At 43.0% G+C, this 19,636-nt stretch overlaps 1 protein-coding gene across 4 annotated transcripts in view; it reads left to right on the top strand.

Annotated features, from left to right (window-relative positions):
* Positions 1 to 19,636, top strand: part of LOC110494487 (receptor-type tyrosine-protein phosphatase gamma) — a 314,622-nt gene that overhangs the window by 199,482 nt on the left and 95,504 nt on the right. For all 4 annotated transcript variants that reach the window (XM_036950546.1, XM_036950543.1, XM_036950544.1 and 1 more), the window contains exons 3-4: positions 13,630 to 13,812; positions 18,542 to 18,690. In XM_036950546.1, the coding sequence (XP_036806441.1) occupies positions 13,630 to 13,812; positions 18,542 to 18,690 (332 nt within the window). The remainder of the gene's footprint in view (positions 1 to 13,629; positions 13,813 to 18,541; positions 18,691 to 19,636) is intronic.

The following is a 19,636-nucleotide window of genomic DNA, read 5'->3' on the forward strand; positions in this document are numbered from 1 at the left end:
ATTTGAGAATCCAAGGCTGTTAAGTCTGCCGATAAGAATGTGGTGATTGACAGAGTCGAAAGGTCTAATGGATGTTGGCACAATAAATCTAGACATGCTGTGGCTGCCATATCTAACGGATCCTCTCTTGCCCCTCTCAGTACCCACACCACACTTGTACGTCACGCTGCTCGTTCACGCTGCTCATTGATTGGCTCCTGCTCCTGCCACCTGTCTCTCCCTAACTTGTTGACTAGTGTTTTGGCTCACGGCCCCACAATTTACTGCTTGTTTCTACATCACCAACTTGCGAGTTGGTCATCTCCCGCTCATGTAGTTTATTTGCAGCCTTCGATCCATACAGTGAGCAAGTCCTCCGCTTTCTCTCTGTTTGCCATACTGGTGTGTGTTGCTTGTGAGTTTGTCATTTCACTGGTTCTGCTTGTTTCGGGAAGCGGGGTGCACGCTGTATTTGGAAATTCCTGTCAAAAAGAAAGACACGGAAACCTAGCGGGATGTATTTGCGAACCCACTGTAGCTCATAGAAAACGTTTTTGGAAACTCCTGTCAAGGAGAAAGACACGGAAGCCCAGCTAGCCTAGCTAGCCTGTAGTTTCAAATGAAGGTCACTAATGCAGCAGCTGTGTTTAGTTTGCTCTATTCTGGGACAATGTGGACCGTCCAGACTTTCAATGTAGCAACTGTTTGCCTGCAGAGGACTACAGGGGTGAGTCAGGTACTCTTGGTGAACAAGTAGCTAACAAGCTACTGGAGAATCCATGTCCGCCTACTTTCTCCTTCTCTTCTACTCTTCTAGCTGGACGCCGCTCTGACCTGGTGGCCTGGTCGCCACCGTGTCGCCTCCACAGCCGACAGGCCGGTGCTCTACAGGGATCTCTCCCCGAAGGGGTCTATCCCTTCCCTGGGGAATGGATGACTTAGTGGATGTTCATATTCTTGACTCTACCAACCACCCAAAGAGGCGCATTACTCACAGTAGAGTTGAAAGAAGCAGCCTTTGGCAATAGGGGCCTCCTTGGCAATGGGACTCCGGTGCCTTCAAACATAGGGGGCTTCCACTTCTAGATCGGATCTGGAGGTACCCGCGCCCTCATCCTCTGTTCTGTCTACCTCTCCGGTAGCTTCTACCTTGGGTTCAGACCTTCAGAGATCCCCACTCATCGGACCGTGAGGGTGTCTGAGAGTCTGGCCCCTTCATCAGCCTCTATGGATTCTACGGCTGGAAAGGGTCCATTAGGCCCCACCTCCCATCAGTCCTTAAGGGGTCTTCTAAACCACTTGAGGCAAAAGAATGGCCCGATTTCAACAGCTGTCTTCATAGACGGCTCTATGGTGAGAAACATCTCTGTGCTCTACTGGAGCACAAGTACAGGACATTACAAGGCTGCTTCCTACCTTTCTATGACACCTGCCGGGGGCTGACACTGTCGTTGTCCATATGGGGTCAAACGACATTAGGAGGGCTAGCTTGGAACTGCTGAAAATTGATTTTAAACAAGTGATTTTAGCTCTGGACGATTCCAAAAAGCGGGCAATTATTTCAGGCCTGGTACCATTGCTGGACAATGGCTGTGAAAGATTCAGCAGGCTACTGGCATTACACACTTGGCTAAAATACTACTGTAGCTCTGTTGGCATAACTTTCATAGATAACTTTGACACCTTTTGGAAACAGAAGATGCTCTATAGGAATGAATAATCTTAGCTCCTCGATCGTGTCCGCGCATTTCAAGGCTGCGTTGAGACAATTACTTATCAGTAACCTAAGCCCTGCTCAGATAATCCCTACCATTGTGTCGCTGGGTTGTCGTAGTGCTGCTGCAAATGTACATTGTCCCAGGGGCATTGGCAGTCATAATGTAAGTAATGTAATGTTCCTCTAACTTGTGTTCCTCTAACTCCCCTTAATCCCTTTGTCAATCCTACAACTATTGTATGACGTAAACATGCGAAAATGAACATGAGTTATACTGTTAGCATTGAGGAGGTTTCCCCTAGTAGAAAGTCCATTGTGTGCAGCTCACCCTGCACTATCAGCTCAAACATAAATATCACTGTCATGTCTACCTCTGATAAGCCTCCCAGTAAAGCAATAAAAACAATCAAGAAACAAGGTTCATAAAAGCTCCAACTTGCCCAGTCAAGAAAAAGCTTCAAACAGCACAGGAATGAAACGCTGCAGAAATCTGTTCAAAAGCAGTATCCAAATCCATCTGATGTAGTGATCATAATATAGTAGCCATATCTATAAAAACCAAAGTCAATACATTTTGCAGTAATTCCTATGTTGAACATGTAAAGAATATTTGCTGGTCTGTGGTGTGTAATGAGGAGTAACCAGACGCTGCACATTTATTAAATTACTTATTCCAGTTACTAATAAGCATACACCCATTAAGAAAATGACTTAAAAAATGTTTAAATCCCTGTGGATTGATGAGGAATGTAAAACATGGATCAGAGGGATGAGGCAAAAGGGAAAGGGAAATGGGGATACCTAGTCAGTTGTACAACTGAATGCATTCAATAGAAATGTGTCTTCCACATTTAACCCAACCCCTCTGAATCAGAGAGGTGCGGGGGGCTGCCTTAATCGACATCCATGTTATCGCCGTCCGGGGAGCAGTAGGTTATCTGCCTTGCTCAGGTGCAGAACAACAGATCCAACAGGTCCCAGACGTGCTCAATGGGATTGAGATCCGGGCTCTTCGCTGGCCATGGCAGAACACTGACATTCCTGTCTTGCAGGAAATCACGCACAGAACGAGCAGTATGGCTGGTGGCATTGCCATCCTGGAGTGTCATGTCAGGATGAGCCTGCAGGAAGGGTACCACATGAGGAGGATGTCTTCCCTGTAACACACAGCGTTGAGATTGCCTTCAATGACAGCAAGCTCAGTCCGATGATGCTGAGACACACCGCCCCAGAACATGACGGACCCTCCACCTCCAAATCGATCCCGCTCCAGAGTGCAGGCCTCGGTGTAATGCTCATTCCTTTGACTATAAACACGAATCCGACCATCACCCCTGATGAGACAAAACCGAGACTCGTAAGTGAAGAGCACTTTTTGCCAGTCCTGTCTGGTCCATCGATGGTGGGTTTGTGCCCATAGGTGACGTTGTTGCTGGTGATGTCTGGTGAAGACCTGCCTTACAACAGGCCTATAAGCCCTCAGTCCAGCCTCTCTCAGCCTATTGCGGACAGTCTGAGCACTGATGGAGGGATTGTGCAATCCTGGTGAAACTCGGGCAGTTGTTGTTGCCATCCTGTAACTGTCCCGCAGGTGTGATGTTCAGATGTACCGATCCTGTGCAGGTGTTGTTACACGTGGTCTGCCACTGCGAGGACGATCAGCTGTCCGTCCTGTCTCCTTGTAGTGCTGTCTTAGGCGTCGCACAGTACGGACATTGCAATTTATTGCCCTGGCCACATCTGCAGTTCTTATGTCTCCTTGCAGCATGCCTAAGACACGGTCACGCAGATGAGCAGGGACCCTGGGCATCTTTCTTTTGGTGTTTTTCAGAGTCAGTAGAAAGGCCTCTTTAGTGTCCTAAGTTTTAATAACTGTGACCTTAATTGCCTACCGTCTGTAAGTTGTTAGTGTCTTAACGACCATTCCACAGGTGCATGTTCATTAATTGTTTATTGTTAATTGAACAAGCATGGGAAACAGTGTTTAAACGCTTGGACAATGAAGATCTGTGAAGATTTTTGGATTTTTACGAATTATCTTTGAAAGACAGGCTCCTGAAAAAGAATGTTTATTTTTTTGCTGAGTTTAGTTATAATATTTTTAGAAACATCTATGCAAAATATTTCCCCTTCTTTATTACTTTACCAAACATATCATGACAATAGTGATAGTCAAAAATCTGTTAAATTTGTGAACATCTAAATCAAGATCTGGTCCATTTAAACAGCTTGCATCCGTCCGTCTTAAATGCAGGTGGAGAAGGGCTATATAAATGGATTGATATTGTTGTTCTGAGCATATGCAATCTGTCTGTCTCCGATGTAAAACATTTTTTGTTACTTCCACAAAAAAAAAATCTTTACTTATTTTAGGTTCAAGGAAGTGTGTAGATCACTTTCTTTATCATGGAGCTACACAAGTTTTGTATTCAGATCTTCCTACTCAAGACAAATTCAAGGATTGCTTTGAGAGCAGGTGCAGGCTGGTGTGTTTATGGACATATTCAATCAATCCCTATCTCCGTCTGCTGTCCCCACATGCTTCAAGATGGCCACCATTGTTCCTGTTCCCAAGGAAGCTAAAGTAACTGAACTAAATGACTATCACCCCGTTGCACACACTTCTGTCATCATGAAGTGCTTTGAGAGTCTAGTCAAGGATCATATCACCTCCACCCTCCCTACCTGATACCCTAGACCCACTCCAATTTGCTTACCACCCCAATAGGCCCACTGACGATGCAATAGCCATCACACTGCACACTGTCCTAGCCCATCTGGACAAGAGGAATACTTATGTAAGAATGCTGGTAATTGACTACAGCTCAGCATTTAACACCATACTACCCTCCAAATTCATCATTAAGCTCGAGACTCTGGGTCTCGACCCCGCCCTGTGCAACTGGGTCCTGGACTTTCTGACGGCCCACCTCCAGGTTGTGAAGGTAGGAAACAACATCTCCAACCCGCTGATCCTCAACACTGGGGCCCCACAAGGGTGTGTTCTCAGCCCTCTCCTGTACTCCCTGTTCACCCATGACTGCGTGACCATGCACGCTTCCAACTCAATCATCAAGTTTGCAGACGACACTACAGTGGTAGGCTTGATTACCAACAACGACAAGGCAGCCTACAGGGAGGAGGTGAGGGCCCTCAGAGTGTGGTGTCAGGAAAACAACCTCTCACTCAACGTCAGCAAAACAAAGGAGATGATTGTGGACTTCAGGAAACAGAGGGAGAAACCCCCCATCTACATCGACTGGACAGTAATGAAAGGTGGAAAGTTTTAAGTTCCTCGGCGTACACATCACGGACAAACTGAAATGATCCACCCACACAGACAGCGTGGTGAAGAAGGCACAACAACACCTCTTCAACCTCAGGAGGCTGAAGAAATTTGACTTGTCACGTAAAACACTTACAAACTTTTACAGATACACAATCGAGAGCATCCTGTCGGGCTGTATCACCCCCTGGTACGGCAAGTGCACCGCCCTCAACCGCATGGCTCTCCTGAGGTTGGTGCGGTCTGCACAATGCATCACCGGGGGCAAACTACCTGCCATCCAGGTCACCTACAACACCCAATGTCACAGGAAGGCCAAAAAGATCATTAAGGACAACAACCACCCGAGCCACTGCCTGTTCACCCCGCTATCATCCAGAAGGCGAGGTCAGTAGAGGTGCGTCAAAGCTGGGACCGAGAGACTGAAAAACAGATTCATCTCAAGGCCACCAGACTGTTAAACAGTCACTAACAAAGAGAGGCTGCTGCCAACATACAGACTCAAATCTCTGGCCACTTTAATAAATGGACTTAATAAAGGTATCACTAGTCACTTTTAAATAACGCCACTTTAATAATGTTTACATATCCTACATTACTCATCTCATATGTATATACTGCATTCTATACCATCTACTGCATCTTGCCTATGCCACACAGCCATCCCTCATCCATATATTTACAGTGCCTTGCGAAAGTATTCGGCCCCCTTGAACTTTGCGACCTTTTGCCACATTTCAGGTTTCAAACATAAAGATATAAAACTGTATTTTTTTGTGAAGAATCAACAACAAGTGGGACACAATCATGAAGTGGAACGACATTTATTGGATATTTCAAACTTTTTTAACAAATCAAAAACTGAAAAATTGGGCGTGCAAAATTATTCAGCCCCCTTAAGTTAATACTTTGTAGCGCCACCTTTTGCTGCGATTACAGCTGTAAGTCGCTTGGGGTATGTCTCTATCAGTTTTGCACATCGAGAGACTGAATTTTTTTCCCATTCCTCCTTGCAAAACAGCTCGAGCTCAGTGAGGTTGGATGGAGAGCATTTGTGAACAGCAGTTTTCAGTTCTTTCCACAGATTCTCGATTGGATTCAGGTCTGGACTTTGACTTGGCCATTCTAACACCTGGATATGTTTATTTTTTAACCATTCCATTGTAGATTTTGCTTTATGTTTTATATCATTGTCTTGTTGGAAGACAAATCTCCGTCCCAGTCTCAAGTCTTTTGCAGACTCCATCAGGTTTTCTTCCAGAATGGTCCTGTATTTGGCTCCATCCATCTTCCCATCAATTTTAACCATCTTCCCTGTCCCTGCTGAAGAAAAGCAGGCCCAAACCATGATGCTGCCACCACCATGTTTGACAGTGGGGATGGTGTGTTCAGCTGTGTTGCTTTTACGCCAAACACAACGTTTTGCATTGTTGCCAAAAAGTTCAATTTTGGTTTCATCTGACCAGAGCACCTTCTTCCACATGTTTGGTGTGTCTCCCAGATGGCTTGTGGCAAACTTTAAACAACACTTTTTATGGATATCTTTAAGAAATGGCTTTCTTCTTGCCACTCTTCCATAAAGGCCAGATTTGTGCAATATACGACTGATTGTTGTCCTATGGACAGAGTCTCCCACCTCAGCTGTAGATCTCTGCAGTTCATCCAGAGTGATCATGGGCCTCTTGGCTGCATCTCTGATCAGTCTTCTCCTTGTATGAGCTGAAAGTTTAGAGGGACGGCCAGGTCTTGGTAGATTTGCAGTGGTCTGATACTCCTTCCATTTCAATATTATCGCTTGCACAGTGCTCCTTGGGATGTTTAAAGCTTGGGAAATCTTTTTGTATCCAAATCCGGCTTTAAACTTCTTCACAACAGTATCTCGGACCTGCCTGGTGTGTTCCTTGTTCTTCATGATGCTCTCTGCGCTTTTAACGGACCTCTGAGACTATCACAGTGCAGGTGCATTTATACGGAGACTTGATTACACACAGGTGGATTGTATTTATCATCATTAGTCATTTAGGTCAACATTGGATCATTCAGAGATCCTCACTGAACTTCTGGAGAGAGTTTGCTGCACTGAAAGTAAAGGGGCTGAATAATTTTGCACGCCCAATTTTTCAGTTTTTGATTTGTTAAAAAAGTTTGAAATATCCAATAAATGTCGTTCCACTTCATGATTGTGTCCCACTTGTTGTTGATTCTTCACAAAAAAATACAGTTTTATATCTTTATGTTTGAAGCCTGAAATGTGGAAAAAGGTCGCAAAGTTCAAGGGGGCCGAATACTTTCGCAAGGCACTGTATATGTACATATACACATTTATCCCTTTACATTTGTGTGTTTAAGGTAGTTGTTGTGAATTTGTTAGATTACTTGTTAGATATTACTGCATTGTCGGAACTAGAAGCCCAAGAGTTATCGAAACACTCGCATTAACATCTGCTAACCATGTGTATGTGACCAATACAATTTGTTTTGATTTCACAACGCTATCAACAAGGCAGGTCCTACAGGCGCTAGTTTTGTCTTACCTGCACTACTGTCCAGTCATGTGGTCAGGTGCCACAAAGAGGGACTTTACAGTTGGCCCAGAACAGGGCAGCCCAGCTGGCCCTTATTGTACACGGAGAGCTAACATTAATAATATGCATGTCAATCTCTCCTGGCTCAAAGTAGAGAAGAGATTAACTTTGTCACTACTTGTATTTGTGAGAGGTGTATTTGTGACATGTTAAATGCACCGAGCTGTCTGTTTAAACTTCTAGCACACAACTTGTGCACCCATGCATACCCCACAAGACATGCCACCAGAGGTCTCTTCACAGTCCCCAAGTCCAGAACAGACTATGGGAGGCTCACAGTACTACATAGAGCCATAACTACATGGAACTCCATTCCACATCAAGTAAATCATGCAAGCACTAAAATTTGATTTAAAAAATCCCCAGATCAAAATACATCTTATGGAACAGCTGGGACTGTGAAGAGACACACATTCATACACACACACATACTCTCTCTCTCTCTCTCTCTCTCTCTCTCTCTCTCTCTCTGTCCCTGTTTCTCTCACACACACTCGTTTTTTGTGTGTGTGTCTCTCTCTTCTATTAACTTCTCACTCTCAAATGTCAAATTTCTCTACCACATCCCCATTCCAGGTCAAATTAACCTTGTGTATTTGTTTACAGTGGTGGCCATTGTAATAGGTGTCGCTGGAGAGGGTACAGTAGGCTGTGTATTTTCCTCCAGGTGAAGAGAATTTGAGAGCGGCTTCTGTCGCGCTGACTGCACTGGGAGATTACATATAATACCTGGGTGACTCTATTGGGCCTCTCCTGGCAAGGCGGAGATCACTGAAATACCAGCAGACCTCTCACAGCATTGATTTCTGCAATTTCCCACTAATCTTGATGGAATCACGGCCTTAGGAGAGGACCATAGAGCATCCTGAAATAGAAGAGTGGTGCCATGCTTTGTTCTCTTCCTTGGAGAATGGCATATTTTTCCAAAGGCAAATTCCCCCTAAGGTGTGTTTGCTTTTGGGTAACAATGCTGTCTTTGGGCAAACGTTTTATAATTGTGCTCTTTAAGCAGCCTCGCACAATCATGGTTTTGTTTATGCAGCAAATTGGAATATGGAATTTTTTCAATATGAAATGAGCAAGGTCGCAAACGCTGAGGCTGTTGAAGAAATCTCTCGTAATTGACTGAAAAGCCTCTAGTTCCTGGAGGGTGAAAGCAACATAAAGGTGTATTTACAGTTTTCATAATTCACAGAAATAAAATGTGCATGCTCTCAAGAGAATCACAGACAATTGGCCATGAAAAATGCATAAAACATCAGAAATATCAAATCCTCTCCCTGTTGACCAGAATGTATGATTATTGTCTGTGATTCTCTCTTCTGATATCTCTTCCATGTTCTTTGTTGTCAGGGAGATAAGTATGTATTATCCCTCCACTCTGTGAATGTGAGATACATACACTGTGTGTACAAAACATTAAGGACACATGCTCTTTCTATGACTGACCAGGTGAATCCAGGTGGAAGCTATGATCCCTTATTGATGTCGTTGTTAAATCCACTTCAATCAGTGTAGATGAAGTGGAGACAGTTGAGACATGGATTGTGTATGTGTCATTCAGAGGGTGACTGGGCAAGACAAAAGATTGAAGTGCCTATGAACGGGGTATGGCAGTAGGTTTGTGTCAAGAATTGCAAAGCTGCTGGGTTTTTCTTGCTCAACAGTTTCCCGTGTGTATCAAGAATGGTCCACCACACAACGGACATCCAGCCAACTTGACACAACTGTGGGAAGCATTTTAGTCAACATGCGCCAGCATCCCTGTGGAACACCTTGTAGAGTCCACGCCCCAACGATTTGAGGCTGTTCTGAGGTCCAACTCAATATTAGAAATGTGTTCCTAATGTTTGGTATACTCACAAGCCTAGTACATTTGAGGTAATTCACAATCCATTCCTTATCTATAACATAAAAGAGAAGACTTAAAGCTTTGATCCGTGATAGGCTAAACCGTGTCACTGGATGCAACCAGGTGTTTTTGTTATTGTTTTTGTTTTGAGGAAATGAGCATCCAGCATCATGCATAAAGAAAGTATTATTACACACTCTCCTGTTTTATTACACGTGCAATGATTTCCGAGTGAAAACATCTGTGTTCGTTGTTTGAAATAACATCTTGGTTGTTATATTGCAAACGGAGGTGGCAGTTTCATCGCTATGATTTCCAGCTTTAAAGGGATTGTTCACCCAAATTACAAAATTGCATATTGGTTTCCTTACCCTGTAAGCTTGTTGATAGTTCCTGTAATTGAAAACCGTTTTGTTTGGTTAAAAAGGCCATTGTTTAATTATTTCTAAGTGTCGATCTCTGGTAGGCAGAGGTCAAAGGTGAATTCAACGTTGATGTGACACCTGGTGGCGTGCTTCTGGTTTTAGTTCTTCTCACGCTTGCTCGTCTCAGGAGGAAGGTCAATCGCACCAGGGGACACTGACTGACTGTCCCTGGCCCTGGCATACAAGGTCTAATTTTCTCATTACTGTGTGAGCTCACATAAATTCATGTTCCACTTATGCTCCATCATTGTCTTATGATATTTAGATGGGTGTAATATGCTTTTAAAGGGATAATCCAACCCCAAATAAAAATCATGAAACTCTTGTCAATTTCACGAAAGCCTATATTCTATCACTGGGTAAAATAATAATTTTCCCCATGATTTAACTTCTAAGTGGTCTGTCTGTGAAATCAGGAAATCGTGTAGGAACGCGTCATAGCTACATGGCTCTCCTCACTGGAGATGGGGATAACACACTGTCACATTTAATAACGCTTTTAAAACAATTACCTGCACTCCAGATTACCAAATCAACCAATAAATTGTCTAGAACTCATCTATCCGTTTATATCGTCATGACAAAGTATACAGTGCATTCTGAAAGTATTCAGAACCCTTGACTTTTTCCACATTTTGTTATGTTACAGCCTTATTCTAAAATGGATACAATTATTACAACTCGAATCAAGTTGTAGAAATATTTCAAGGATGATCAATGGAAACAGGATGCAACTGAGCTCAATTTCGAGTCTCATAGCAAAGTGTCTGAATACTTCAAAAAATGTCTAATAAAAAAAAAAAAAATGTTTTTCACTTTGTCGTTATGAGGTATTGTGTGTAGGTTAATGAGGACATTTAATACATTTTAGAATAAGGCTGTAACGTAACAAAATGTGGAAAAGGGGAAGGAGTCTGAATAGTTCCCGAATGCACTGTAGATTAGTATTGTGTAGTAACTACAATGTTGTTGATCCATCCTCAGTTTTCTGCAATCACAGTCATTAAACTCTGTAACTGTTTTAAAGTCACCATTGACCTCATGGTGGAATCCCTGAGGGATTTCCTTCATCTCCTTCAACTGAGTTAGTTGCACAGAGTGAGTCCATGCAACTTATGAGTCCATGCAACTTGTTAAGCACATTTTTACTCCTGAACTTATTTAGGATTGCCATAACAAAGGGGTTGAATACTTATTATTAACTCAAGACATTTTAGCTTTTCATTTGTGTTAATTTGTATAAATGTCTAAAAACATAATTGCACTTTGACATTATGGGGTATTGTGTGTAGGCCAGTGACACAAAATATTGATTTAATCCATTTTAAATTCATGCTGTAACACAACAAAATGTGGAAAAAGGCAAGGGGTGTGTATACTTTCTGAAGGCACTGTATTTCACATAGATGTGCCCAATCTAAAAAGGGTACAAAATTATTCAACTCAATTTCTCTTTCTAGTATCATCTCGACAATGTGCCCTGTGTGTCTGTGGGAAACGTGGGAAAGGGCCATAGCAAAGTGCTCTGTACTCGCTCTGGGCAGAGTTGAACTGCAAGTTGAACTCAGTGAGATACCTCGAAAGGTATAGTTGTTTAGGGATTTTACAGCTAGCTAGCTACATCACATGCTGATGTTAACTTTGTTATTATTGTGTGTAGATATTTTTGCTTACTAGCTACCTATCTAGCCAGCCCAGACAAACAACATTGCATTGTGGGTTTTGTAGTCGACTTGAGCTGCAACATATTTCCACAGCCATTTTCAAGTTGCTACCAACTTTGTTATAATGGCAAAAATAATGTTTTCATATTACTGTTATAAACCACTGTTCAACACTGTTAATCATAGGAATGTGTGCATTGGGGTTGATTATCCCTTTGAGTAACAGTTTCAGATATGCCTATAAAGATTCAATATGTTGAGATAGGACCTGGAAGATTCAACATGTTGAGATAGGCAGCATCTGTATTGCCTTATGCATGGGCCAGATGTATTTCTGTTTGTTTAGTGTAAAGGTTGTTTACGTCCGCTTGTCTCTCCTCTCAGTGCAGCAGCTCTCTGCACACATTGGCTGCATTAAAACAATGACTAATGGCTTCACACCAGCTCTCCCATTAATTATAAGTCCGCTGCTGCCTGGATCCATACCCTGCGCTCTCATATATGAAACCCAGATCTCTACAATCAATATACTCCAAGGCTAGGATAGGGGGCAGGAGAAGAGGATGCTTCCTAATTCAATGAAATAGAAATGACCAAATGCTCCGGACACGAGTGGGGCATGAGTAATCATAGACAAATTAATTTTAGAACCCCGGTAGATCAGCGTAGCTTTCAATTACGGGTGCACTTTAGCCGAAGTGTGCATGCTGCGGACATAGGGGGTAGGAGGAGTGGCCAGAGAGAATAGGAGTGGGCAGAGTGAATAGGAGTGGGCAGAGTGAATAGGAGTGGGCAGAGTGAAAAGGAGTGGGCAGAGTGAATAGGAGTGGGCAGAGTGAATAGGAGTGGGCCCTGCCACTTCATTCCATCCTTAAGACAGAGGGCAGCCAAAGCCTTCACTGTAGAAAGAGGACAGGAGAACATAATGCAGGGAAAGTCAATAGATCTCGAGGTTAGGACACAATGAAGCATATCTATTGGAGATTAGGATCACGATCAGATGCTGTATGTCCCTTTCATATCAAATGCTTACAGCGTGTTGAGCAGTTGTAATCATTGTACAAGGTTAAATGATTGATTTCTCAGTTCCTTGTATAATAAATGAAACTTGACATGGCTTGTCGTCTGAGTTTGTGTTAAGAGATAGCCACACCCTCTGTTCCTATGTTCCATCATGAGACAGATACTGTAGCACTATTTAGCTAATGCTTCCAATTGTAATCTAATTCCGAAAGTACTTCTGAATTTAAAATCAATTAGGTGGAATGTTTATGGGTGTGAGGTGCTGTCGTATTCACTGAATCAGTTGAATTATATTGTAAATGTTGTTGGGATATGTATGCCTTTGTTGAATGTGTTTTTCTAGTGTGTTATCCACAACCAAATGAATTCCCCTTCACTGGACGCTAAGGAATCACTTGACTTCACTTGGCTGGTCTGGTGTTTTATGGTTGGGTGGTTATTGAAGACTGTGACCCCACACTGAGGACACCATCCCTGCTCTGCTTAGAAGTGTATAGGGAGAGGAGAGGGACTATCTATATTCTCCATCCTCCACTGTTTCCATGGCATTGAACTTGTCCGATCTCTCTCTCTTTCTCTCTCTCTCTTACCCTCTCCGTCATTCTCTCTGTTTGCTTTATTTGAGGGAGGTGGCCGGAAATTGGTGACATTTCCACCCTGCTCCTTTCCCTGTCTTGACTCTGTGCTACATGGAGGTGTCTGGTCTCACACCGGGACTTGCCATTCATCTAAGAGTGTGGGGTTTAATCTCTGAATACACTGCCTTTACCTCCTCTTGGGTTAGGAGGTGTAGCTTTGTTCACATTCTGATAAAAATACCACATATGTGCCTGCATTATGGGAAGGAAAGTTTAACTGCAGGTCAACATCAGAAGGAATCTACTGGTGGTTCCTTTTTGGAAAATGAGTGCCATTAAGACTGCATTATTCCACCAAAAACATGAAATTATCAGTTTTCTGCATAACGTGTATGAACATATTTTCAGTGTGCTACACTTTCTCTGCTGATTAGCGGACCAAATGGTTAGCTCTGGTTGGATGGCAAAACCACATTGTATCGTATGGAATATATATATCGTATTCTTTCTTCTCATCCAGGTACGTACGGGCCAGAGGAGGGCTGGTCATCAGCCTACCCAGAATGCAGAGAGAGGAACCAATCCCCAATCAACATCGCAGATCAGGACAGCAAGGTGTCCATGGAGTATCAGGAGCTAGCTTTGGACGGATTTGAGACAGAGTCCTCCAACAAGACTTCAATGAAGAACACTGGCAAAACAGGTGAGATTCACAGTCCCCCAATGTCTGTTTACCCTCTCCTTCTATTGGTTATGTATTTACAGTATAGATACGTCTGAACATATTATGACGTACCTTCAGTGCTTTCAGAAAGTTTTCAGACCCCTTGACTTTTTGTTACGTTACAGCCTTATTCTAAAACATATTAGATAGTTTTTTCCTCTCATCATTCTACACACAATACCCCATAATGACAAAGCATAAACAGGGTTTTAGAATATTTTTGAAATTTATAAAAAGTAAAAAATTGAAATATCACATTTACATAATTATTCAGACAATTTACCCAGTACTTTGTTGAAGTAAATTTGGCAGCGATTACAGCCTCGAGTCTTGGGTATGACGGTACATTCTTGGCACACCTGTATTTGGGGAGTTTCTCCCATTATTTTCTGCAGATCCTCTGTCAGGTTGGATGGGGAGCATTGCTGCACAGCTATTTTCAGGTCTCTCCAGAGATGTTTGATCAGGTCTGGCTGGGCCACTCAAGGACATTCGGAGACTTGTCCCGAAGCCTGCGTTGTCTTGGCTGTGTGCTTAGGGTCGTTTTCCTGTTGGAAGGTGGACCTTCATCCCAGGATGAGGTCCTGAGCACTCTGGAGCAGGTTTTCGTCAAGGATCTCTCTGTACTTTGCTCAGTTCATCTTTCCCTCGATCCTGACTAGTCTCCTAGTCCCTGTCTCTGAAAAACATCCCCACAGCATGATGCTGCCACCACCATGTTTCACCATAGGGATGGTGCCAGGTTTCCTCCATACGTGGCGCTTGGCATTCAGGCCGAAGACAGAGAATCTTGTTTCTCATGGTCAGAGAGTCCTTTAGGTCCCTTTTGGCAAACTCCAGGCGGGCTGTCATGCGCCTTTTACTGAGGAGTGGCTGCCGTCTGGCTACCATAAAGGCCTGATTGGTAGAGTGCTGTTGTCCTTCTGGAAGATTCTCCAATTTCCACAAAGGAACTCTGGAGCTCCGTCAGAGTGACTATCGGGTTCTTGGTCACCTCTTGGTGGTTCCAAACTTCTTTCAGGTATTTCTGTTTTTTATTTTTAATAAATTTGAAAACATTTCTAAAAACCTGTTTTCGCTTTGTCATTATGGGTTATTTTGTGTAGATTGATGAGGAAAAAAATATGTAATACATTTTAAAATAAGGCTGTAACTTAACAAAATGTGTATAAAGGGAAGGGGTCTGAATACTTTCCGAATGCACTGTATTTTTAGTATAACATTAGAGTACATGAAAATCACACTATGTACATACAGATCTTAGGATCTTGTTTTGATCACTCTTATTTTGCTGAGAAAGTTCCTGCACCGCAGGAAATACAGATGAGCTTTGTGATTTACATAAATTAACTGAAAACCCACTCTAACACACAGTTATACTAACAGTGTTTTACTTTTCATGTAGCCTACTTTTGGCCAGCTAATAGCCTAACCACTGACCAAGCAACACTATGGACTTAACGTAGAAATCCTGACAATATACTGTAGGTCAAATGAAGATCTTACATCAGTACGTTCAAGTAGTTTAAATGCGACATGCACAGCAGTCCAATACAATATTTGTGGTAGGAGCGGATTTTCACATAAGTGATGCCTCCATATTAGTGAATCTGTCATTGGTACAGATGAAAACCTGAAAAAAACTCAATTCAGCATTTATAGCATTTCATGGATTTTCCCTGTCTAAGACAGGTATTTTTCACAATTTCTATCTGTCACAAAGATGGATGTCCTCTCTTTCTGCCAACAAATGGAGTTAAAATGCTTGTGGGAGCAGGGGCCACAGGTGGCTGGCATCTGTATTGACAGCAGTCACAACAAGGCCAGCTGTCTTATTAAGGCTCTCTGCAGACCTGGGGAAAATAATGTGACTAGTGTGATTTCTATATTGTCAGATATTTTATTATATTAATCTCTCTGAACATAATGTGGCATGTATGAACTGGTGTTGTCCCTGGTCCATCTCTCCCAAGTGGAGACCCTAAATGGACACCTGAATGTGCTTTAAAAAAAACATACATCTTGTATACCTTGTAATCCCTCTATCAGTGAGTGATGTATTGTGTTCTATCAAATAATGAAGATCTTATAGAGGGAATAGCCCATAAAGCTTTGCCATATTTCTATCAAGGCTAACGCTGATGGAATTTCAAGCTCCCTCTAGTAGGGAGTATGTGAGTCAATAGCCCACATTCCTCACTAGTGGTGGGGTGAGTAAATGGCTTGTTGTTGAGATTGGAGGCCATGTCTTTGTGAGGCTGAAGGAGAGTCAGGTTCATCTGGTGGGGGACTGTACGTCTTCTCCCCTGCGAATGGGCTGCCTGGATATCTGCTTCCCCCCTGAGAAGTGTATTAGTGTCCCTGTCCTGGCATCACTCAGTGAGAGAGAGAGAGAGAGAGAGAGAGAGAGAGAGAGAGAGAGAGAGAGAGAGAGAGAGAGAGAGATAGAGAGAGAGAGAGAGAGAGAGAGAGAGAGAGACTCCTCAGCTCACTCGGCATGAGAAATGTCTGCCCCTGATCGCATGGTGTTTCTCAGAACCTCTGATGTCCGTAGCCATCTCTTCCCAACGCCATGGTTTGTTAAAGGACGAGGGCTACTTCTGAGCTGTCTTCTCTACAGGCATGATCGGGGAAAACCAGTGTAGCACAGGTATTATAGTGGGTTAGCGTAGCAGTGCCACTGCCCACCAAATCAAATGAAGTTCTAACACAAACAACAGTAGCAGAACAAAATAGAGCACAGCTTCTTGACTCTGCGTACGCCATAATGCACGCCTAGCAAGACAAACATCCTCTTGTTGTGCAATGCATTATTTATACATTCTCCACTACTTATAAATGACAGCTGAGTATTTCACCTGTTACCTGTTGTATTCAGCGTGACAGCTGAGTATTTCACCTGTTACCTGTTGTATTCAGCGCATGTGACAGATACAATTTGATTTGATTTGATTGACATAATCACCTAAAGCGTCTCTGAATAATGGATGCTTCAATCAGCTTCTTTTAAAAGTGCTCCTGCTTCTGTGAAAGCTGTATCCTTGACTGAACTCTGACCCTGTCACCTTGAAGCAGGAAGTCATTATAGATGTCTCACTGCCAGAAGAACGGTGTCATGGTTTTTGAGAGGGAGAGGAGGGCGGCTGGATGAAGAGGGATGAACGGAGAATACTCTCACAGAATCGTATAAAATAAACCTTTTTAAGAAATTCATGATGACTTGGAGCCCTGAGGAAATATTTGCATTGATCGTGGCTTTATTTTCATATATGCCCCCGGTTTTCACACACTGCTGTCCATGGTCTTGCTGGCTTAGCGTCTAATTCCGGCTCGCCTGTTAGCGCGCCCAAACACTGGCTCCCATCGCTAATGAAACTCCCAGGGCTTGCCTTCCCCTCACACACTGGATTAGGACTCTGAATCAACAAAAGGCAAAAACAAATGATGAAAAAAGAGAGCAAGATATGTGTTTTTCTTTCTGCCTGCTGTGCTCTGAACACTAATGTAAGCTGCAGTTCCATCCCTTCCGCTAGCCTGTTAGCTAGGCAAACCGCAACAGCTCAGCCTAGCCACAGTGGAGGAGTGAGACTTAGCATAGCAGCAATACAGTGGAGTGTATTTAAGTTAGCCACTGTGGTAGAGTCTCCCTCCACTTCACCTTTTTCTTCTTTGAGTCCCATGCAGTAGATGCTAAGAAACTAATTTAGCACACTATGCGTGGTTAATCCCTCATATTGCAGTCTCAATGGTAGTATGAAGTTTGCCAGGAAGACCAGGCTCCCACAGGATGTCCTACTACTCAGTGTAACCTTAGCTTCTTGGATGCAGACTGGTAGAATTTCAGTGGGAGTGCCAACAATCTTGTACAAGCACCAAGTGACACGTCTCTTAAAATCTCCAATATCTCCCAGAGGACACAAACTACACAAGGAGGGGAAATTAACTTTGATAGACCAGCCTTTTGTTTAAGGGTCAAAGGCTTTAGCGGAGTCTACGACATGAGAAATGTCAAACTAAGTAAATGGAATTTAACAGGCCTGCTGTATTTAGTTTGAAATGCCTCAAGTTTCAAACTTTTCTGAAGACGTTGAGATGACAACCAGGCCACTCATTTCACTTGAGTGCTTCTTCTAAATGGGACAGAAATCTCCTCTGAAAGGAGGAGTAGAAACAATTCTGAAATTCAATCACAGTAAGAAATCGGTTTGACAATGGGAGCATTTATTTAAGGTCGTATTAGTTAATTAAATGTGGGTCTATTCAGTCAAATTTGTGAATAAAAAAATGTCCTCCCTCTGTCAATTTCCACTTTATTTCAACAAGCGTATGATGAACTAACAAAAGATTTGCAGAGGCAATTAGAAGTGGCTGAGGAGATAGCTTTTACCAGACAAATTAGCCCTTAATTAGAGACCCAGCCTTGTAGGGCAGGCAGCACAGACGTTATAGAAGCACCACATGTTATATTCAGAAAATGCATCAGCATCCCCTTGGGGAAGCTAAATAGATGATGAACCTCAATACCAAGTGCTTTGAATGAATGTAATTTTATATTGTTTGTAGGCCAAACAGAAGTTTCACTCTGTGTCTATGTCCGTTTACAGGCCCAACGCTCTTAACCGCTAGGCTACCTGCCACCTACCTGACCCACATGTAACTCTCTCTCTCTCTCTCTTTCTCTCTTTTCTTCTCTCTCTATCTCTCTCAGTGGCTATCATGCTGAAGGATGACTACTTTGTGCGTGGTGCGGGCCTGCCCGGGCGTTTTAAGGCGGAGAAGGTGGAGTTCCACTGGGGCCAGAGCAACGGATCTGAGGGCTCTGAACACAGCATCAACGGCAAGAGGTTCCCAGTGGAGGTGAGAGCGAGAGGAAAGGAGTGTGAATGGGAATATCTGGAGGAGAGAATTCTAGAAAACCCAGTGTGTGAATGAGGAGCAGTGGGGGTGGGAGTCTGCCCCCTGTCAGAATGGCGAAGAGTAGAGGGTGGTCCCATATCGATCTAAAAATGTGATGGCCAGGGCCCTGGGGTCTGATCAGTGGATGGCCAGTGATGGTCGATCTCACTCCTAAAGCCTGATTTATCAGTATGGGCGTCTGGTCTGGCGCAGCACACTGCAGCTAAGAGACAGCTGTTGTTCCCTTGAATGGCAAAATATAATTATTATGTTTTGATTAGTATAGATCATTTGACATTTGGTGAGTTTGGCTGGTGTCAGCAGTTTTAAGAAGGTTATTATAGTATTTATTTTTATACTAGTTTTTATGTTCAGTTAAATTTCAGTTAGTTTTCAGATCCACTTTGCTAGTTTTTATTTAGTTTAAGTTTTATGAAAACATTTCTATTTAGTATTTAGTTTCTGTTTTAGGTTTAGTGTTAGGGACAGAAACTAGCATATGCATGGGAGGCTAGGAGCCATCTATGTGTTGTATGGTTTTTGTTTTTTTGGGGTTGTCACTTGTTGACACCGTGGGGTGTTAATGCACAAGGTGATGGGTCAGGTCATAGGTTAGGTTAGGCTTAAAGGTGCAAGATGCAAGATGACGTAGATGCATGAAGGAAACAGTAGTAGTAGGTCAATTTACGAAACAACCAGGATCATTGAAGAGTGAGGCTGAACTTCTCCGCTGTTTTGGTCCCATAGCCACCACATTGTAGCAGTGTGAAGCACAGATACTCTGTGTGACTATGTGAGAGCAAAGTCTTGCATCATGCTCATCTCAATGGCCACGTAAGGGTGGATCACTTTTGTCAAGTCAGTGGGCCAGTGTGTTGAATAATGGGGATAAACGATGTCATATTTG

This window comes from Oncorhynchus mykiss, chromosome 17, assembly GCF_013265735.2.
Source record: "Oncorhynchus mykiss isolate Arlee chromosome 17, USDA_OmykA_1.1, whole genome shotgun sequence".
NCBI classification, from domain to species: domain Eukaryota; kingdom Metazoa; phylum Chordata; class Actinopteri; order Salmoniformes; family Salmonidae; genus Oncorhynchus; species Oncorhynchus mykiss.